This window comes from Pecten maximus, chromosome 10 (assembly GCF_902652985.1).
Source record: "Pecten maximus chromosome 10, xPecMax1.1, whole genome shotgun sequence".
In the NCBI taxonomy this organism is placed as follows: Eukaryota; Metazoa; Mollusca; class Bivalvia; order Pectinida; family Pectinidae; genus Pecten; species Pecten maximus.
Window position 1 is genome coordinate 32,783,571 of NC_047024.1, and position 21,549 is coordinate 32,805,119.

Genomic DNA, 21,549 nt, shown 5'->3' on the forward strand with positions numbered 1-21,549 from the left:
AATATTGTCTGTACTCACCTTTCAGGCTGTCTGGTGAGATTAGGATCAGTATAATAAAACACTGGCAATATTGTCTGTACTCACCTTTCAGGCTGTCTGGTGAGATTAGGATCAGTATAATAAAACACTGGCAATATTGTCTGTACTCACCTTTCAGGCTGTCTGGTGAGATGAGGATCAGTATAATAAAACACTGGGAATATTGTCTGTACTCACCTTTCAGGCTGCCTTGTGAGATTAGGATCAGTATAATAAAACACTGGGAATATTTTCTGTACTCACCTTTCAGACCGCCTGGTGGGATTAGGATCAGTATAATAAAACACTGGCAATATTGTCTGTACTCACCTTTCAGGCTGTCTGGTGAGATGAGGATCAGTACAATAAAACACTGGGAATATTGTCTGTACTCACCTTTCAGGCTGTCTTGTGAGATTAGGATCAGTATAATAAAACACTGGGAATATTGTCTGTACTCACCTTTCAGGCTGTCTTGTGAGATTAGGATCAGTATAATAAAACACTGGGAATATTGTCTGTACTCACCTTTCAGGCTGTCTTGTGAGATTAGGATCAGTATAATAAAACACTGGCAATATTGTCTGTACTCACCTTTCAGGACGCCTGGTGGGATTAGGATCAGTACAATAAAACACTGGGAATATTGTCTGTACTCACCTTTCAGGCTGCCTGGTGAGATGAGGATCAGTTCCTGGCATCAGGTGGATGTTGACAGGATCTGTAACAATTTCAGAAATCTATTTTAAGATTTTAGTACTGGAGGCCAAAATACAGGCAATAGTAATTAATAGATGTGAAAAGGAATCACTGTGCAGAATCGAAGAAAAATATTCTTATTTTCTTCTTGTGAATTATATTGACAGGTCAGCAAGTGCCCTGTAGTGTGACAATATATCCCTCATCATCAAAAAGACATTGGCTCATACAGCTTAAGTGGATGTTTGATATTTAGACTTCAAAAATAATTACAAGAAAGCAAAATATACATATCACATTTACCATGATGTGACTAGTTTCCTTCCATCTCCATAATTGCTGGTCTAACAGAAATGTAAATACTGGTGCAATCTTCATTTGTTTTGATTTGTTTTATTTTAAAACCTCCCTCATCAAGAGCCAAGGCCATAGACATAAATCCAATTTGTCTTTGAACTTTGAACCCAAATGATCTTGACCTTTAATCAAGTGAGGGACTGTGATAGCTCATATTAGTTGGTCAAAGTGTTGGCCACATAACCTCAAGTAAAGATCCCAGGGGAGTGGCTCAATATTCCCTACCCATGGTGGTTTGTGTTTCTCGACAAGCTAAGAAAAAGACACTAAAGAAAGACACTTGATCCTAATTGCTATAGATGGCATGGAACATGCCTCTCCTATGTTGTAAAGTGAGGTAGCCACCTTCTACCACAAAGAGTCCCTGCCTCAACATAACACTAGCTGTTCACAGGGTGATAAACGCAACAAATAATCTTTAATCCAGTGACCTTGATAATTCCTCAGTTTACTTACCCTTTAATTCAGACCAATTTTGCCCCATAATGTTAAAACAAAATGTTCACCACTAAAGATACAAAATTTGCCATGACATTGACCCAATGACCTTGATTTAAATCAGTTTGTTGTTTAATTCCAACAAAATTCACTACATAATGTCATAACAAAAAGTCCATGAGTAAAAAGATACTAAAGTGGACCTTGACCTTAGATCCAATGACCTTGACCTTAAGTCAGTTGACTGCTTGTTGATTTGTTAAAATCCAACCAACATTGCTCCATAGTGTCATAACAACATGTTCATTCGTGAAAAGATACAAAATTTCACCTTGACCTTTGACCTGTAACCTTAACCTTTGGTCAATTGAATCCTTGTTTAATTTTAACAAACCTTACTTCAAAGTGTCAAAACAAAATATTCATCAGTGAAAAGCTACAAAATTTGACCTTGACCTTTGATCTTGACCTCTGACCTGATGACCTTTGGTCAGTAGACTCCTTGTTTGAAACATTACTTCAAAGAGTCATAACAAAATGGTCGTCAGTGAAAAGCCACAAAATTTGACCTTGACCTTTGACCTGATGTCCTTGACCTTACGGTCAGTAGACTGAAATTGTAGCAGCAACTTAAATTGTTTATGGGCAGCAGAGGAAAGAATTAAGAATGTTTGCTGAGCTGATCATCCTGTGAACAGTCGAGGACAGACAGACTGGTGAACCAGTAATGGAGATGTTGTATATATGTAGGGCATATTTTACGGTATGCTCTATCTATTAATGGACATTCAGCTTGAAAAGTAAAAAATACAAATTTTAAAGGAAAACATTCCAATAATCAAATTAGCTCAAAACCCTGTTTACACAACAAAATAACAAACGATGTAAGATAAATTTACAGTATTTATTAAAAAGTTTGCAGATAAGGGGTGCATATCACCTTAGCAGTTACCTCCCTTGGACCGGGTGGGGTATAGCCGTGGGCTATTTGAACCCCGTAATGCTGAAGAGCATGGTGCTGAAAAGCTATGGCCAACAACCCGTTGAGAACATGACTTGGAGGTATGGCTGACCTGAAGCTCATGGGTACCATAGCCTGGTCGCTCAAGTGTCCAGGAGTCGGCAAGAGTTGGGAGTTACATCACTTAGGCTTGGGGTTCGACTTGCTGTCTTACCCTGGGCCAGATAGAGTTGATGTATGCAGTCCAGCTAACCCTTGGTTCTGGGGTTGGATTGACCGATTTGTGGTGTATAGCAGTAGTCTGGCATCATTAATAGTCCATGTTATTATGTTATTACATGGTGTCAGTTTACTGCCATAGGCCCAAAGGTTGAAACCGATAAAGTCACAAGCAACCAATTAGATAAAGGTGGCGGTGGGGAGGTGGATGGTATGACTGTTTGTTCCAGCAGTTAGAACAACAACGGCAATTTGGATAGAATTTCTGAGGAGAAATTGACATTAGCCATGTGACCGAGCGTGGTCTTCTGATTGGATCTCTTGACATCCTTACCTTGTTAGTAAGGGGCTGTTTAATTAGAATATGTAAATTAGGTGCAGGAGTGAAACCTCCCTTCATAGATAACCGTAGGGTCAGGGAGGTCATGGATAGAGCCAGACTGGTCAAGACTGGGTGATAAGGGTAATTAGATTCCCCAAGATAACATCTGCATGCAAGTCTTATCTGTGCCCATTACATTCAGACTGGGAAGTTGCTTTGATACGGTTTGTTTATCTGAGAGACAGAGAACATAAAGACTAGCAGGTGCTTTGAGTATATATTTGCACATGTGTGCAGTTGACAAGCGGACATGAGATGTCCTTTGATAGAGTTTATTTAGCCTTGGCGTGACCTGTACTGGTCAGCAAGGAGGAGCATAAATCTCCAAAAGCTTCAAGTGAAGCCATGCAGTGTGTTAAATTGACTGTGTTTGGATGACAGGCAGGCCCCATATCTGCTGTGTAAACCTGCCTAATATTTAATATTAGACTTTAATTTACACAACAAAATAACAAACGATGTAAGATAAATTTACAGTATTTATTAAAAAGTTTGCAGATAAGGGGTGCATATCACCTTAGCAGTTACCTCCCTTGGACCGGGTGGGGTATAGCCGTGGGCTATTTGAACCCCGTAATGCTGAAGAGCATGGTGCTGAAAAGCTATGGCCAACAACCCGTTGAGAACATGACTTGGAGGTATGGCTGACCTGAAGCTCATGGGTACCATAGCCTGGTCGCTCAAGTGTCCAGGAGTCGGCAAGAGTTGGGAGTTACATCACTTAGGCTTGGGGTTCGACTTGCTGTCTTACCCTGGGCCAGATAGAGTTGATGTATGCAGTCCAGCTAACCCTTGGTTCTGGGGTTGGATTGACCGATTTGTGGTGTATAGCAGTAGTCTGGCATCATTAATAGTCCATGTTATTATGTTATTACATGGTGTCAGTTTACTGCCATAGGCCCAAAGGAGTATGAGAGACATGGTTTATAAGCATGTGATGATACGAGGACCCCAAAGAGGGAATGTAGGGTATGAGACACCTTTATCCCCGGCGCCACCGGGAGAATATGACATAATTGAGAAGATATACAGCAAGTCATAGACAAATTCTGGCAGAATGCCTCAGTATTGAATATAGTTATTGTCCTAAGAGGTACTTAGGTGTAAAAGAAAACAGGGTACTAATGTTAATGACTAGTAAACCTTTGTTCGGTTCTGTATCCCAATTCGGAATGTCCAGATGTAATCCTTACAAGAATGCTGGCCTGCATGGCTACAGAATGTGTTCTGTTACCTTCGTTTCTGTTAATTGTTGAGTATGAGGGCCGTAATAGTACCGTTTAGATATACTCGCCCTAAACGAATACACACATATATCCCATCTGAATGGCGACAGATAAGCACATTTACACACATATAAATCCAATGGAATATGCACATAAATCCTGTGTGAATGATGACAGATTAGCACATCAATATACTTGTTAATCCAGTAGAATATATAGTACTCATTATAGATATACTCGCCCTATAAAGAGTACACACTTAGACACTCCTGAACACAGAAGGCAGCCACTAGGCTACTAAGTATCAGGTGAAATCTTGCACATTTCTGCTTGAGCTTTCCGGAGAATATGATGAGGGGTGCGGATGTATCGACAGTAGCTATCCGATTGCCAGCGTCCGAGCACTTTGATGAGGTGATCGGGGACATCTGACTGGGTGGCAGTAGTTGCGGTTCCTATTCTGAAGGAATGTCCTGTGTATAGTGAATGATTTAGACCTAGTCGGATCATTAGGTCTGTCTTAGTTTGTCAATGAAAACATGTCGAGTCAAGGCAGCAGAATGAATGGAAAATAGGGGGTCCGAAGGACGACAACCATTCGTAAATCTTTCTGTCAGCATTCTGATGACAGTGGCTACAGCACATACATGGTGATGGGTGCGAAACAGGTGAATAGTGACTCCTTGTCGAAAGGGGTCGGTTTTGGACGCCTAGAGGCGCAATGACATGCTGTTACTGGTGCTATTTGTATGTCACTGATACACAAGTGAATTGAAGAATCAAATATGTTAGTGGTGCATGTGAATTCTCCACACCGTAAGAACGAGAAGAAGGCCACACAGCAGGCAGCCTCCATAGTAGTGTCTGTGGCAGGATCGAAAACACCCTGTCGAAATGCTGAGCATAACTTAGACAATATGTTGAAAGTTATGGGGAGTCTAGGTTTTACCGGAGTTCCCTGTAGTTTCTTTAATCCCCGTAATATGGTCTGGAGTCGGTAAAGTGGTAACCCATGAGTATTCACAAGCGGGTTGCTGAGCCCCTGCATAGTACAATGGAACTTAATTCCGTATAGATGCAGTTTAATTGTAGAATATTTCAATCTGAGGTTATGATAACAATGAGTCACGAAGAGTATTAATAATTCTTCTGTAACGTTGGTAAACACACTTGCTTGGTTGTTTATACCATTCATGAGGATGATTTAGTTCTTGAAACAGGAAACACCTGATGTGTAGGTAGTTCTAGTCGAATGAGCCACTGCAGCATTCCGTAGGTCACGCACTGCTGGTTCTAGTATAGAGGCACATTGTCGTAATCTGGAATGGGATTTTTTGGCTCTTCTCTGCTGCTGGTGTCAAGTCATGGAACTGGTCCATTTGGAAATGAGATAAGGCATCGGCAATATTATTCTGTTTTCCAGGGATATGCATGGCTGTGAGAACGAAGTTGTGGATAAAAGTACACCAAGTTAAACGTCGCATAAATGGCATGATATAAGCGCATTTAGAACGCCCTTTCCTGATGATATCAACAGTTGCTTGATTGTCACAGTGTAGTCTAATTCTGAGACCTGACCACTTGTGTCCCCATATCATACAGGCCAGTGCGATAGGATAAAGTTCCATGAAAGCAATTGACATTTCAGAACTGTCCAAGGATATTTGATGTGGCCAGTGACCGTGGAACCACTGACCGTCATAAAAAAGCACCAAATTGCCATTGTTCGTTCAGCTACCACATTTGGTCTGTCGATTGTAAGAAAGTCATCCAGGTAGTGAATTATGTATTCTATCTGATAGTTATTTGATAAAATCCAACAGAGAGCGGTTGATAAAAGGTCAAAGATCTTAGGACTGGTACGACACCCAAAAGTGAGTTTGGTATAAAAATAGTATTGTTGTTTCCAGCATATATACCGTAGAAAGGCCAGAGTTTTGGAGAAACAGGTATAAGTTTAAAGGCATCTGTTATGTCCAGTTTACACAGCTTGGAGTGTCTTCATGTATGCTGGATTTGATTTATGGCATCCTCAACACTAATGTACGACAATGAGTATTCCTCTTTAGCGATTAATTCATTGATGCTGTTACCTTTGGAGTCATGGGGGGCAGAAAGGTCCGCGATTAGGCGTTTCTTGTCAGAGTACTTCCCTGACGTTATTCCAATTGGGTTGATCCTGTATATATCAAAAAGTGGTTCTGTATAAGGGCCAGTTAAGAATTTCTTGTTAACTTCGTTAGTTATAAGTTCATCAACAATGTCTGGTTCAGAAGTGGCACTTTTTAAGTTCTTGCAGATTAGAGATGTGTCTGGTAGTGCAGACATTCCCGTGTCAAAGCCGTCTGATAATCCAGAAATCAAAGACTGCACAAAGTTCTTATCAGGGTGGGTTTTTTTTTTTTTTTTTTTAGGTCTCTCTCTAGTGCTGCTATATTGATAGGAGTTGACGCCTTGAAATCCTGGAGGTTGGCCTTTTGTCATTGTTTAGCTGATTCGTTTGTTTTATGTGTTTTAGTTGATTTAATTGAAGATTTCTTGATATGAAGGTAGGGGCAATTGTCACGGTTACAGCCATCTTGGTCGTTGTAATTGTTGCAGACCTCTTTACCATGGTGAATGACCCTGGTCCTTCCTTTACTGTCTGTGTTGCTGTCCCCATTCCTATTGTTTCCTTTATGGTTTTTTTGCTGATGATCCTAGGGCATTCAAAATGAGAGGACAGAAGTCTTCGGTATGATTCATGTTGTTGTACAGTTTGCAGCTGTTACTCCTAAATCTGGAACATATCGTGGTGTAAAGTTGATTGTCCCGAATCGCCCAGTTGACCTTAATGCCACACTGGTGTAAAAGTGCTGCGGCCCTAGTGGCGAAAGCTTTATGGTATTCATAGAATACAGGACCAGGATATGTTGTGGCTAGTTCTACTATGTCTCCTGTCTGCGATTAGGGTAATATTCACACATGATGCTCCTATAGATTTACATGGACATGGGTCTGTTTGGAGCGGGACAGTACGCACCCCAACTTCAGTGAATCGATTGTAGCGTGTGCAATCATAGTCATAAGATGGCAGTAATAGTAGAGCTAAGTTGACGTCCTTACCTTCTATTATCTGCTGGCGTATGGCTTGAGGTATGACTTCTATTGAGATTCTGATGAAATTCCTGTCTGTCGAGAAGGACATCAGGCTGAGGCACATAATTGTTTGGTATGCCTCCTGCTACAGCTGGGGGCTCTAAGGTCGGTGAGGTTGGTGAGGTCATTGAGGTCGCAGTCAGGACATGACCTGGTACAGCTGGGGACTGTCCCGCTGCTACTGTATTTTGGCAGTATTAATTGCTCCAGCCTGGTTACATGTGCTTGTAGAGCCTTCATTGCCTCATTTGATGAGGGATTCCTGCTGTGGTAGCCAGGCTGTGTAAGGTCATTATCTCTGTAGGTGGCGGCACATCACTGTTACCATCACTAACACTGGTATTATTTTCTTTGTACAGTTTGACCAGCATAGTTTTGGTAAAACCACTTGGTGGTCTGATGTTCTGCTCCAGCAGTTGTGTCCTTATTTCACCTATAGTCCAGTTTTCTGGCTTATTAGAGTCCCAGTTGCTGACATTACCACCTGTCGTACTGACAGCAGAATAGAGAGTATCGTTACTGTCTTCACAAGGTTGACCTTTTCCACGTCCTGACATATCTATAACTGATGAGTGTTTTTGGAAGAATGTCTTGCTGAGGATGTGTCTGTTAAGTTGTGACAATTTCGGTGAATGGATGAAGTTGTAGCAGTCTCTGATGAGAGGCCAACAAAACACAGAGTTTTGGAATATGACTGTTTGTTCCAGCAGTTAGAACAACAATGGCAATTTGGATAGAATTTCTGAGGAGAAATTGACATTAGCCATGTGACCGAGCGTGGTCTTCTGATTGGATCTCTTGACATCCTTACCTTGTTAGTAAGGGGCTGTTTAATTAGAATATGTAAATTAGGTGCAGGAGTGAAACCTCCCTTCATAGATAACCGTAGGGTCAGGGAGGTCATGGATAGAGCCAGACTGGTCAAGACTGGGTGATAAGGGTAATTAGATTCCCCAAGATAACATCTGCATGCAAGTCTTATCTGTGCCCATTACATTCAGACTGGGAAGTTGCTTTGATACGGTTTGTTTATCTGAGAGACAGAGAACATAAAGACTAGCAGGTGCTTTGAGTATATATTTGCACATGTGTGCAGTTGACAAGCGGACATGAGATGTCCTTTGATAGAGTTTATTTAGCCTTGGCGTGACCTGTACTGGTCAGCAAGGAGGAGCATAAATCTCCAAAAGCTTCAAGTGAAGCCATGCAGTGTGTTAAATTGACTGTGTTTGGATGACAGGCAGGCCCCATATCTGCTGTGTAAACCTGCCTAATATTTAATATTAGACTTTAATTAAAACTGAATTCTGAGTGAAATGAAAAGATAATAGATCCACTGCTAACCATGTGTGAAGTATCTCTGGTTACTTACATACAAGGCAGGCGATGCTGTCCTTCTTGTCAGGGCAGGCACAGGTGTATCCATAGGGATTGGCAAGACACAGGTGTGTACAGCCACCATTGTTATTGGAACAGCCATTCTCACCTGTCCAACACATTACAATATACCTGTATATGTTGTAATTAGGGAAGCCTAAATGTACAGATGTTTAATTTTGGTCGGGCTAATATTGCACGGTGGAAATTAGTTCACTGGGATTAAACTCAATTGTGCATTAACATACTATAAATAGAGTCAAAATTATAAACAGGTGAATGCAGTGAAATCCACAATTCTGGTAATTGCATATCAATTATTTGCATAACAAGTTTATTTGCATAAAATTCTCAGGTTCCAAATGTACATTTTATACAAACAATATATAATATACAGCCATTGAGATTACATACACATCCAAGGTATCTGTGAACTAGTAAATTATATATCTGAATATTTCACAAATGTTACCAACCATACAGTATATTCATACTGACACGTAACATTTACCTCACTTAGTGTATACATACTTTATCAGGCATGATAAACTTTAATTACACATTTTTGACCAAGTCAACATTCATTATTGGTAAAATATCATTTTTAAATGTCCTTGTACAGTACTAAGATAGAAGAGTAAAAGAAAAGGCTAATGTATAGGTACAATTATTGTATACTTAGGTAATATGTTTTCTTTTATTATCACAGAATATGAGAAATTACAATATTTTTCATGAGTGTGAAGACCTGTATTGTCTGATCATCCCCCGCCTGCCCACACCACCATTCTGTATCATCCCACACAAACCTGTCTGCCTGTCGTCTGCCACAACCTCTATGTCCATGAGTCCCTCCAGACTCTGCTGAATGACCTCCCGGTTCTTGCCTGTATACTTGCTGGCCTTCTCTATCAGCTCGGTCTGCCAGTCGGTCCAGTATATGTGATCTCCATACTGAGAGGTCAAACAGAAACATATATACTTAAATGACAAGGTTATGATGTAAACTAGCTACAACCAATAAATGACATTGCTTGCGTGTCCTTTATGATGTCGTAATTGCAGCCATAAAGACAACAACATTTTGACATCACAATAGCTGTTGCATCTGAAGGTTCTAGTCCAATGTACTTGGGATCAATTCATCATTTCTTAGTCAGGTACAGCTTATGGATTACACCATGTGTCTTCCAAATTCGAGGCAGTTGTACCCAAAATAATGTCAGTACAAATCTGACAAGACAAGGAGTCTCTACAATCGTGTCCAGTAGGCCAGCTAGACAACATGTAGAGACTACATGTATATAGTCAAAACTCTTCATCCAGTATACATATTAGATAATGGAAATGTAGAGAGAGCTCCCAAGGTCATGTCCTGTATACTTACAAACAACAAGGAAAATACAGTATCCAAAATGGCTTTTCCAGTAGACATACTTTAAAGTACATCATGTAATGTGTCTGTACCATACAAAGATAAATACTTACCACAACAAGGCCAAAAGGATGGGAGATATGCTGTATGAGGGTCACACGATTTCCTCCAGCCAGGTCTGAAGTCTCTATTTTGTCTAGTTTGGCATCCACCCAGTAAAGTCGATTTGCAGAATAATCAATAGACAAACCATTGGGGAAGCCTGAAACCAAATACAATGTATACACAACTCTAGAGGAAACTTCCCATTCCAGTTCAGCAATGATAGTCCCTTATTCTGTTATGGCCAGGTAAAGTAAATGGTCCTTATGCTTGGAAACAACTATACTACAGTAACTGTAAAACACGTACCACTTTATTTTGCAAAATTACACCTTCAGATATATATTTGCGAAAACAGCATTTTGCGAAAGCTGATCTTTCCTATTAAAGTTGTAGACTACCGATAGCTTGGTCCCTATCTAAAGGTGTTACTTTCATACAAATAATCATGAAGGGTTTGAATTAGTGATTGACTCATCTCACATATTAATGCGGAAATTATTCCCATGTGAGAATATAATTAATTTACAATATAATTTACAAAATTTATTAATAAGATGTGTGTTCAATTAATTCAGAAAAATCTGGCTGAAATGCATATCCTATCCAAAGAAAGATACCCTTTGTTTTGGATGGTGCAGGTCAAATACACTCTCCATTATAATCTTAAAGTCTTATTAATATCATATTCTGTAAAGAAAGGTGACAAATATCTTTGTTATACCTGAAACCTGTAAACTTTAAATTTTCTATAGTAATCTTAAAATGGTATCAACATCACATTCTGTAAAGAAAGGTTATACCTGCTTAACCTGGAACTGGTATCTTTAACTGATATATTGGACAGAATAGAAGTGATTGTCACACTTCAGGACGGACAGTATAAAGTCTGATTACCTAAACTGGTCCGTATGATGACTGAGCGGTTTGTCCCGTCCATAAAAGCCTTCTCTATCTTAGGTTCAGCTCCCCAGTCAGTCCAGTAGATCAGTCTGTCATAAAGAAATACATCAGATGGGTACATTTAAATTTTGAGGCTGAAAACTTCAGAAAAATACATTCATAGGACAATGGATGAAAGTAGATCAGCATCATTCTGACCCTCAATTTTCCTCTCACTTTTTGTAACACAAAACCATTGAAAAAAGCAAACATTGAAATGTAATATTATCTATTGAGATAAGGATCGCGATATTCATGCTGGTATGAACACAAATTAGATACATCTATATTTAACGTGAAATATAGGCTGAATTCTTACCCTTTACTAGGAAATAATGCAATAGCACGAGGTTCGTCCAGGTTTTTGTAAATCAGTCTTTTTCTATAGGAACCATCCAGCCAAGCCACCTCAATAACATCGCGACCTGTAACATAGACAACGCCGTCATAGTCATCATACAACAGTCATCAAAATACTATCAAATATTGTATTGTACCCAAATCAGTTTCTTATTATTTATTTACAACAATAGCTAATCACAACAAAAATCTACTACGATGAGAACTTTTTCAAATAAAATAAGCGTTTATCACTTAAGTCTTGTGCAGAAACACACTGTCATAACTAACTTTTGCAGATGTCCTGTACAAATTACCATCTGATTGCTTGAATCAATATATGCTCTGTACATTGTGTAACACTTAAAATAAAATGTATTATCAAAGTAATTCTGGAAATTAAATAAATAGTGCACTACATGTGTATAAATGTTGTATATTATTATTATTTAAAAGAGTTGTTTACAAATCATAAATTTTAAATACTAAAGAAACATTCAATACTTTATCAATATCCTAAATCTTTGTTTTACTAAAAAACATCAACTTGTTTACCTGTATCTGTCCAGAAAAGATTGCGGCCAATCCAATCCACAGCCAGTCCATCTGTCGTTTCAAGGTTCTTGGAAACAATGGTCTCCGGCACTGTACCATCTAAGTTAGAACGCCTGTAATAGACAACGAATACAATCATCAAATTACATCGCTTCTGAGATAACGTTATCCAGCTGATATGATTAAGAGAAAATAAGGCATAACTCTTGATTACTTCTTTAAAAGTTAAAGACTCTAGACCGATTAGTTTGATATGACAGATGTGAGTTATAGGGGTAACATTAAAATTCAAATTAGAAATTCGGACTGTACTTCCATATTGTTAATTATCATTAATTGAAGTTAGATTGACAGTTTAATGATAGGTTTGGTACCTGATGACGTCCAGGTGTACATCAGTATAGTACATCTTATTGTCCCGTTTGTCGTAATCCAAAGCTATGACATTGTGGAGATCATTCATAGGAAGATAAACATCGGTCAAATCCGTGGTATCCAGGGAGATGTGTCGGATACTCCCACGACTAGCAAACAGCAGGTACTTGCTTGGCACTGTAACATACGGAATAGGGTTAATATATGTAAGTAAATATGTTACAAACATCAAAATCTACTGATACAATATGTACATACCTCTCCCCTAAAAACTCTAACAAGATTCTGTCTACTACTATAGGAAAGGGGCATAACTGCCATCATAATATACAGATCAAAAAAGAAAGTTCAAGGTCACAAATGTCAGTGTGACAACTACCACAGTGATGTTTCACAAAATCTAGATAAAATATACAATAGAAATTGTCGAGGTAATTCATTCTACAATTATAACAGGAAGGGATATAGCTGCGATAGAAATAGGCAGATACATATCCAAAAAACAATTCCAAGAGTACAACTTTAGAAAAAATATGGAAATTTAACAATTAAGAAGAACCATGCAATTGGCGAACTATAGGGTCTGACCCTGGAATATTTATCTCTTCAACACCTTACAAAGCATTGGAAATTATCTTACCCTCATCAGTTTTAGATATAGATTTTTATATGTGATATATATTATATGAACAGCTGATTATAGGGGATACATACTTTCGTTACATGTTTTTTTGTCCTCTGTCATCAGCAGGCCCGTTGGACAGGCACAGGAAAATCCTCGGGGATTCGGAAGACAAAGATGGCTACATCCTCCATTGTTTTTCCCACACTTGTTTACTATGTCAGTACCTTTATGATTAAGGTCAATTAAAAACATCAACAGGAATACGTTTTCAGCAATACAATAAGAATTTATAGAAAAACAGTTCAAGTTAAAAATGCACATTAAAAACCTTTTCAACATACAGGCATTTTAGATGTTTCAAAATAAATCAAGAAAATGTTTCATCATATAAAAAATAGTGAATAAGATCTTCTGGACAGAATGGTATCAGTAGGATTTGGTTGTGTCAAGGAAACTTATCAAAGAAATTATCGTAAGACTGGAACATGACTGAAAAATCAGAGGTTTAGTTGAGGGTGTTGTAAATGACACCACCACAGATTTTCCAAGTAAATATGTGACAGAACAGGCTTAAGTTACATTAATCTGCTCATATTCCAGAATTTACATATAGTCTGGAGAGTTATTCCAGACAGATCTCATAACTGGCTCTGTTTCATTGTCCTTGGTTAATCTTACATACAGTACCTATAACACACTATGACAGATGTTGACCTGAGGACTGTGCATGTACTTGTATGCTGTAATCAAAATATTTACCTCCCCTGTTTAGATATGACCTTTGCCCTCTAATGCTCTGTAAATACAATTTATTAATTACCTTCTCTTTTAAGCTGGACAGCATGGATGTCCATCAGACCTGACATGTTCCGACGTCGTATTGTCTGGTTCTGACCACTGTCCTTGTCGGCCTGGAATATGGCCATCTTTAGCCAGTCTGTCCAGTAGAGATGGTTCCCCGCCACAGTCAGTCCATACGGGTGGTTAATCTTGGACACCAAAACTCTCCTATTTTGTCCATGTAGGTCTGTACTTTCTATCACCTACAGTGACCAAAATTATGTCAGTGTAGTTAAATCTTATTTTGATCAGGAAAATTAGAAGCAAAATCTGCCTAAAATCAAACGACTTGTGTAAGCAAAATACAGAATTTGTTTTTAGTGATGAAAGAAATCATGAATCAGAATGGTCTGATCATGCATGTTCAAACCTAACAGTATCTCAACTACACTACACTGGAACTTATATATATACTCCCATGTGGAAATTATATATATATACTCCTATGTGGAAATTCAATCGTTGGCAAGGTTGCTGCAATGCATATTTCATATCATTGGTTTTGTCTTTCTCATTTCATGGTTATCATGACCGTTGTTGAATCATCAATAAAAAGTGGTCCAGGAAAAGTTTTTAAAACAATGGGCTCATTCAAAAATTTAATATCAAAATGTTACTCAAGAAAATACACCTACTATTATAACATGATTTTAAAGCCTACCAAGAACATGCAGCTGAAAACTCTGAGCAGATTTCCAGACAAACAAAACCGTAATACTTAATCAATGTTTTCCTGGCAACATTATCTTTTTTTCAATTTTAACTAATGCAGTGTGTCATTTGATACAACATATTTTATAGTGTGCTGAACTTAGCTGTTGATAGGATGTTATACTAAACCAAACCAAATCAAGATCTAAATCCATCACTTGACTGTTTAAAGTTGTAACATACACACTGAAGATGGTATCACTGCAGTGGCAACATATACATGTAATAACATATACATGTAATATATTAAGGGTTTGGACTATTACTCTCCCTAACAATTACACGGTATTAAACGGGAGTCATACAGATATCCCAATACAAGCTGTATATACCTCCATCCTGGCATCAGCCCAGATCAGCCTTGCTGTTGGTCGGTCAATAACCAGTCCGTTTGGCCAGCCCAGATTTTCCTTGATGACCGTAACTCTGTTCTGACCATCCATATCAGCTCTCTCTATCTTTGGGTTCTTTCCCCAATCTGTCCAATACAGGAATCTGTATGCCAAGAATGTATTAATTAATTTATTTTAGCAACAGAATTATTTTTATTTCTTTTTTTTTAAATGATAGCTGTTATACATCCATAGACAAAGGTTCCAAAGCCACAGATTGTTTTTCATAATGATGTTTTAAATGTTATGAATTACCAATGTCATGCTTTAGACTTGCTGTGAAATATGTACAGGTATATCCATTCTAAATTTTGTCTATAGGCGATTGTAAGTGCATGTTCAAATTACATCACATCCAAGGAACACCATTATATTACATTTAAAATATCATTTTCATGAGTCATTTAAATACTACTCAAGACTGTAATCACTGCAACTTTGAAATAAATAAGAAGCTGGCATAATAAGGCAAATGTTTTTTGATTTCATAACTGAGACTGGGTTCATATGTGATCAACTTTAAATGGTAGGTGATAATTTGTCTGTATTGTCAAACTTACCCAGCATCATAGTGGAGAGTTATGGCCCTTGGTTTGTCTATGTCCCTCCAAAACAGAACTTTCCTCATGGTACCATCAATATCTGCAACTTCGATTCTGTTGAGTCCAGTATCTGTCCAATACACCTTGCCTCCGACCTCATCCACAGCCAGACCATCTGGCGTATCAAGGCCATTACGGATGACCTCCTCGACTTGTGATCCGTCAAGGTTGGCCCGCATGACCTTGTCGAGAACTGTGTCTGTCCAGTATAATTTACCTAAAGAAATGAAGTAGAAAATGTATTCCCCCATAGAATTTTATTGTTAGATAATTGAAGATGAAATGGATTTCTGATTGTCTACATGTTACAGGTATACAATATCAATATGGTGACAGCTACTCATTCTACTGGGACAGAAATTGTATAATTTTACTTGAACAGAATTAGTATGATAATAACAAATACATGTATCATGATTGGTGTGTGTCCAATAATACTCTAGGATGTAATATCTATACAGTGAGTCAGGTACAAATGTAATGGGGATATCTAGTTACACACCTCGGACAGAATCCACATCCACTGCGATGGCGTTCCTTAATTCTCCGAGCGGAATCACAACATCAGCAAAGTATTCCACTTCTAGAGAGATTTTCCTGATATCCGTACGGCGTGCAAATATCAGGAAGTTTGTCATATCTGTACAAATCATACAAACAAGACATGCCTTGATAATGGTACTATGTCTTATAATTCAACATATCATAATGACCCAAACCTCTACTATAGTACGAGTATATTGGAAGACCTTACAACTACCACATTACTTATAATCACCTTACACATTTTTACTGTGTTAATTGTGGTCCTTGTCCAGACACCTTTGGACAGTATGCCTTCCTAATGTACATACATGTGTAGGAAGTTTGGCAAACTTTCAGATGAATTAGCAAGGAAGTAATTGACTGAATAAAAAGTGCTGGCACCCAACCTGGCAGATATCATCGATCCTGTAATACCCATCCATCACAATATCAGGCTGATTTATATAAATTTTAGAAACCTATTTATTTTCTATCAGAGAAATCACGACTAGTTCATGGTATATATATACTTACCATCTTCACAAGTTTTTCCGTCAGATTTCATGACAACACCTGTCGGACAAGCACAGCTGTAACGCTGTGGCTCCGCATTGTTCAGACAAAGATGGCTGCATCCTCCATTGTTAACCTGGCAGGGTGTCTGTCCTGTCAAAATTACCAAACCTATAGTATTGTGTATCCATATTGTGGTGAAAGATGATCTACAGGATGACCAGTACTACTGACAAGTTTAAAGTCTACGATCCCATTACAGTAGTAAGTAAAATCATCTGTATAGCTATATATAGGTGTGACGAAGTATAGGATATCTAAATGGCAACTTTGGGAAAAGTTCAAGTAAACTAATATGCTGAAAGAAGTCAGCTTGCCTCCTACATTCACAAAAATGTTCTTAGCCTCATAAATTCAGCACTGGCCAATTTGTTCCACTATCCAAATAATTGGTCTAGGAGTAGAACCCTATGTTCCAGTTCTCAAAACTTTTGTAGCTTGGTGTACACTTTTATCAAATGAGTGCTTTCATGAATATATTTATCTAGCATAAAAGTAATGTGATGCTATATGTCCATGGTCATTTCAGGGTTTTCTGGTGCAAATTACTTGTTGTAATATGATTAATTTTTCATGTTTCTATATTGTGGAGCGTAAAAATGTCCATAATATATTGTTATGGAGCTTTGATGAAAACTTCTTGTGGCAATAAACTTACGTTTCTGTTTGGGTTTGTGGAACATACGAACATCCATTACATGGCCAAGGTTACTACGGAGTGTCTGGCGACTGGATCCGTCAAACTTGCTGGCCATGTGGATGCCCTTATCAATCCAGTCTGTCCAGAAAATCTGGTTGTTGTGAAGTGCCAGACCAAATGGCCGAGGCAAGTCCACAGAAATGATCACCTAGAAGATGGAGAAAATGTTAGCTAGATTATCTAAGGGTTTCACAGAGATTTTGAGAAGTCTATGGTACTTTATTGAGCATACTGGACGACAAATTTTAATTTTGTGGTCTTATGGTTAGTTTGATATATTAACAGTATATGCCATTAGTAGCCTGATCTGGATGCTGAAGATTTACATCCATGTAGTTATTTTACAGTCAAATTAATATATTATGTAACACTAATTATAGGTACATACTCCATTTAATATATTATGTAACACTAATTATAGGTACATACTCCATTTAATATATCATGTAACATTAATTATAAGTACATACTCCATTTAATATATCATGTAACATTAATTATAGGTACATACTCCATTTAATATATCATGTAACATTAATTATAGGTACATACTCCATTTAATATATCATGTAACATTAATTATAAGTACATACTCCATTTAATATATCATGTAACATTAATTATAGGTACATACTCCATTTAATATATCATGTAACATTAATTATAGGTACATACTCCATTTAATATATCATGTAACATTAATTATAGGTACATACTCCATTTAATATATTATGTAACACTAATTATAGGTACATACTCCATTTAATATATCATGTAACATGAATTATAGGTACATACTCCATTTAATATATCATGTAACATTAATTATAGGTACATACTCCATTTAATATATCATGTAACGCTGATCATAGGTACATACTCCACATATTCTTCCCCCCTCCTCATCCCTCTTACATCTCCATAAAAAAATTTAAAAAATGTTTGCTATTATGTATATTGCTTAATATCTGCTTAAAGAAGCTTAAATATATCAAATCTAAATCCTGTTCCTAAAACAGTATGTTGTAATGTATGGACCTGTCTTTCCAGTCCCTCTGTCGTCGACGATTCAATCATTTTTCGACCTGCGTCTGTCCAATAGATTCTGTTTCTCTTCTGGTCCAGTGCCAAGCCGTTGGGCCATGTCAAGTTGGTGCTTATCAGAGCGTGACGCCCTTTGCCGTCCATGCCTGCTTTCTCGATCTTGGCATTCTTTCCCCAGTCAGTCCAATACATGAACCTGCATGAACAAACATACAGTATATAAGAATGTTTTCCAATGCTTTAAAAACAATTCATACACATTTTAGTGAATTTGAATTAAGTGTACTATCCATTTTAAAAACTAGCGTACTGATAAATATTGGCACAACCACAATATATGTATGCAACTGAGGAAAACAATATAAAAACTGCAATAGTGCAATCATAACTCATATAAAAAAATGTGTTATAAACATAGAAATATAATATAAAATATCCTCTAAAACAGATATGTTTACCATCTCTGCAATATACCTACACACATATGCAGGTATTAAGAAACATCAGTATTTCTATATCAACTTTTAGGTCCCACATTTAAATGCCTTCAAAACTGGAAATTTCTTCAAGAATTTGATGCTTGTCATAAATCAATATCAAATTTATTCTGAAGTGCCTGTACCCTTTGTTAGGATCAACTATGATGTCACGGGGCTGGTCAAGACGTTCCCAAATGAGGATGCTTCGAACAGTTCCGTTGAGGTTTGATACTTCAATGACATCCAGTTCCGAGTCTGTCCAATACATTTTACGGCCCAGCCAGTCAACAGCCAGTCCAGTCGGAAACTCCAAACAGTTACCCACAACCACCTAAACAGTGTGAGAAATTTCAGATCATTTCACCATATAGTCTTATTTCTGCATTTCCTATACCTTTAATAGGGGCTGGGGTGGAGGGTGGGGAGTTGGAGACAAAATGTCCCAGAAGGTAGAGAATTGTAGCAATCCAGACAAATCTGTCGTTGACAGATATGTATTCACGAGGTCTCACCAAACATCCAGGTAATATAAACGTAAAAACGGTGAGCCCAACACGGAGATTCATTCAATGGTCCGACTTATTGGAGAGCGCTGTTTACATGTTTCGACAATAGGGTAGCTATCATCAGAATCCGATTTAGGGTCCTAATGATGTTTATGATGATTGTTTTGATGATTCTAGTTATTAGCTTTGGAGAATTCTCTGTTGGATAGAATATATTTCGACAGTTAAAAGGGGTTACATCAATCACAACAAACTAGGGACTGGTTTCTTTGTCTTTATTGACGTAGTCTACCAGTTTTGTCAGAACATGGCACTTCATCAGGACAGTTAATACATACTAGAAATTTACTCTGGCTATTTGTAATGTGTTATATTTAATAACATCACTATATCAGGAAGGTTGAAATTGATAATTTAGAAAGCCGACAAAAAGCAAAAAATTATTTAGCAAAACTTAATTAAGTAAATGTATGTTTCTTTTCTTGCTAAAACAAAACTTGATGATGATTAGAAAGTTTGTTAGTTTTATTGTGTAATTTTAAGACATATACCACGGAGTCCCAGTGATACAACAGGGGAAGTCAACAGCTCCATACCCAGATACATCACACGTATCCCTACACTTACCTCCTCCTAAGATCTGTCCCAGAGATACAACAGGGGAAGTCAACAGCTCCATACCCAGATACACCACACGTATCCCTACACTTACCTCCTCCTGAGATCTGTCCCAGTGATACAACAGGGGAAGTCAACAGCTCCATACCCAGATACACCACACGTATCCCTACACTTACCTCCTCCTGAGATCCGTCCCAATGATACAACAGGGGAAGTCAACAGCTACATACCCAGATACACCACACGTATCCCTACACTTACCTCCTCCTGAGATCTGTCCCAGAGATACAACAGGGGAAGTCAACAGCTCCATACCCAGATACACCACACGTATCCCTACACTTACCTCCTCCTGAGAGCCGTCCCAGTGATACAACAGGGGAAGTCAACAGCTCCATACCCAGATACATCACACGTATCCCTACACTTACCTCCTCCTGAGATCCGTTCCAGAGATACAACAGGGGAAGTCAACAGCTCCATACCCAGATACATCACACGTATCCCTACACTTACCTCCTCCTGAGATCTGTCCCAGTGATACAACAGGGGAAGTCAACAGCTCCATACCCAGATACACCACACGTATCCCTACACTTACCTCCTCCTGAGATCTGTCCCAGTGATACAACAGGGGAAGTCAACAGCTCCATACCCAGATACATCACACGTATCCCTACACTTACCTCCTCCTGAGATCCGTCCCAGAGATACAACAGGGGAAGTCAACAGCTCCATACCCAGATACACCACACGTATCCCTACACTTACCTCCTCCTGAGATCCGTCCCAGTGAGCCCTACTGATGGTGTCTGTTCCTGTGTCTGTCCAGTATATCATGTCCAGTGAGGCGTCAAAGTCCACACCTACTGCACTGACCACATTGACTAGAGGGATGACCACATCTGTCTTGTCCGGAGTGTCCATGCTGATGCGGCGAAGGTCTGACCTCGTAGAGAACACCAGGAAATTCTCCATAGCTGAGATGTAAATGATTAGACTACATGTAACACATGTATGAACGGTTTATGTAACAGGTGGAAAACTTACAAGTAACACATGTATGAAGGTATATACTGTATATGAAACAGGTGGAAAACTTACAGGTAACACATGCATTAACTAATGCATTTAACAGGTAAAACCTTCCGATATCCTGATTTGAAGTATGGTTTTTATAAACTAGAAATTTATTTTTTGTATTGCTTTTGCATTCCAACAAGCATTATGATATATATGTGATATACACTGTATACAAGTGTGTCAATCTTTTCTTGGACAGGTGTAATATATGTATACTGTATACATTGGACAGGTGTAGTATACATATACTGTATACATTGGACAGGTGTAATATACCTATACTGTATACATTGGACAGGTGTAATATACGTATACATTGGACAGGTGTAATATACGTATACATTG

General features: G+C 38.2%; 1 protein-coding gene across 1 annotated transcript in view; it reads right to left on the minus strand.

Annotated features, from left to right (window-relative positions):
* The window catches only part of LOC117335371 (low-density lipoprotein receptor-related protein 4-like), a 137,373-nt gene that overhangs the window by 11,675 nt on the left and 104,149 nt on the right, over positions 1 to 21,549 (minus strand). The window contains 18 exon segments of the mRNA XM_033895327.1: positions 679 to 739; positions 8,811 to 8,924; positions 9,625 to 9,769; positions 10,304 to 10,452; positions 11,190 to 11,284; positions 11,554 to 11,659; positions 12,129 to 12,241; positions 12,503 to 12,680; positions 13,218 to 13,352; positions 13,949 to 14,171; positions 15,012 to 15,174; positions 15,632 to 15,890; positions 16,176 to 16,313; positions 16,733 to 16,864; positions 17,430 to 17,619; positions 18,510 to 18,711; positions 19,138 to 19,325; positions 20,893 to 21,101. Coding sequence (XP_033751218.1) covers positions 679 to 739; positions 8,811 to 8,924; positions 9,625 to 9,769; positions 10,304 to 10,452; positions 11,190 to 11,284; positions 11,554 to 11,659; positions 12,129 to 12,241; positions 12,503 to 12,680; positions 13,218 to 13,352; positions 13,949 to 14,171; positions 15,012 to 15,174; positions 15,632 to 15,890; positions 16,176 to 16,313; positions 16,733 to 16,864; positions 17,430 to 17,619; positions 18,510 to 18,711; positions 19,138 to 19,325; positions 20,893 to 21,101 — 2,800 coding nt within the window.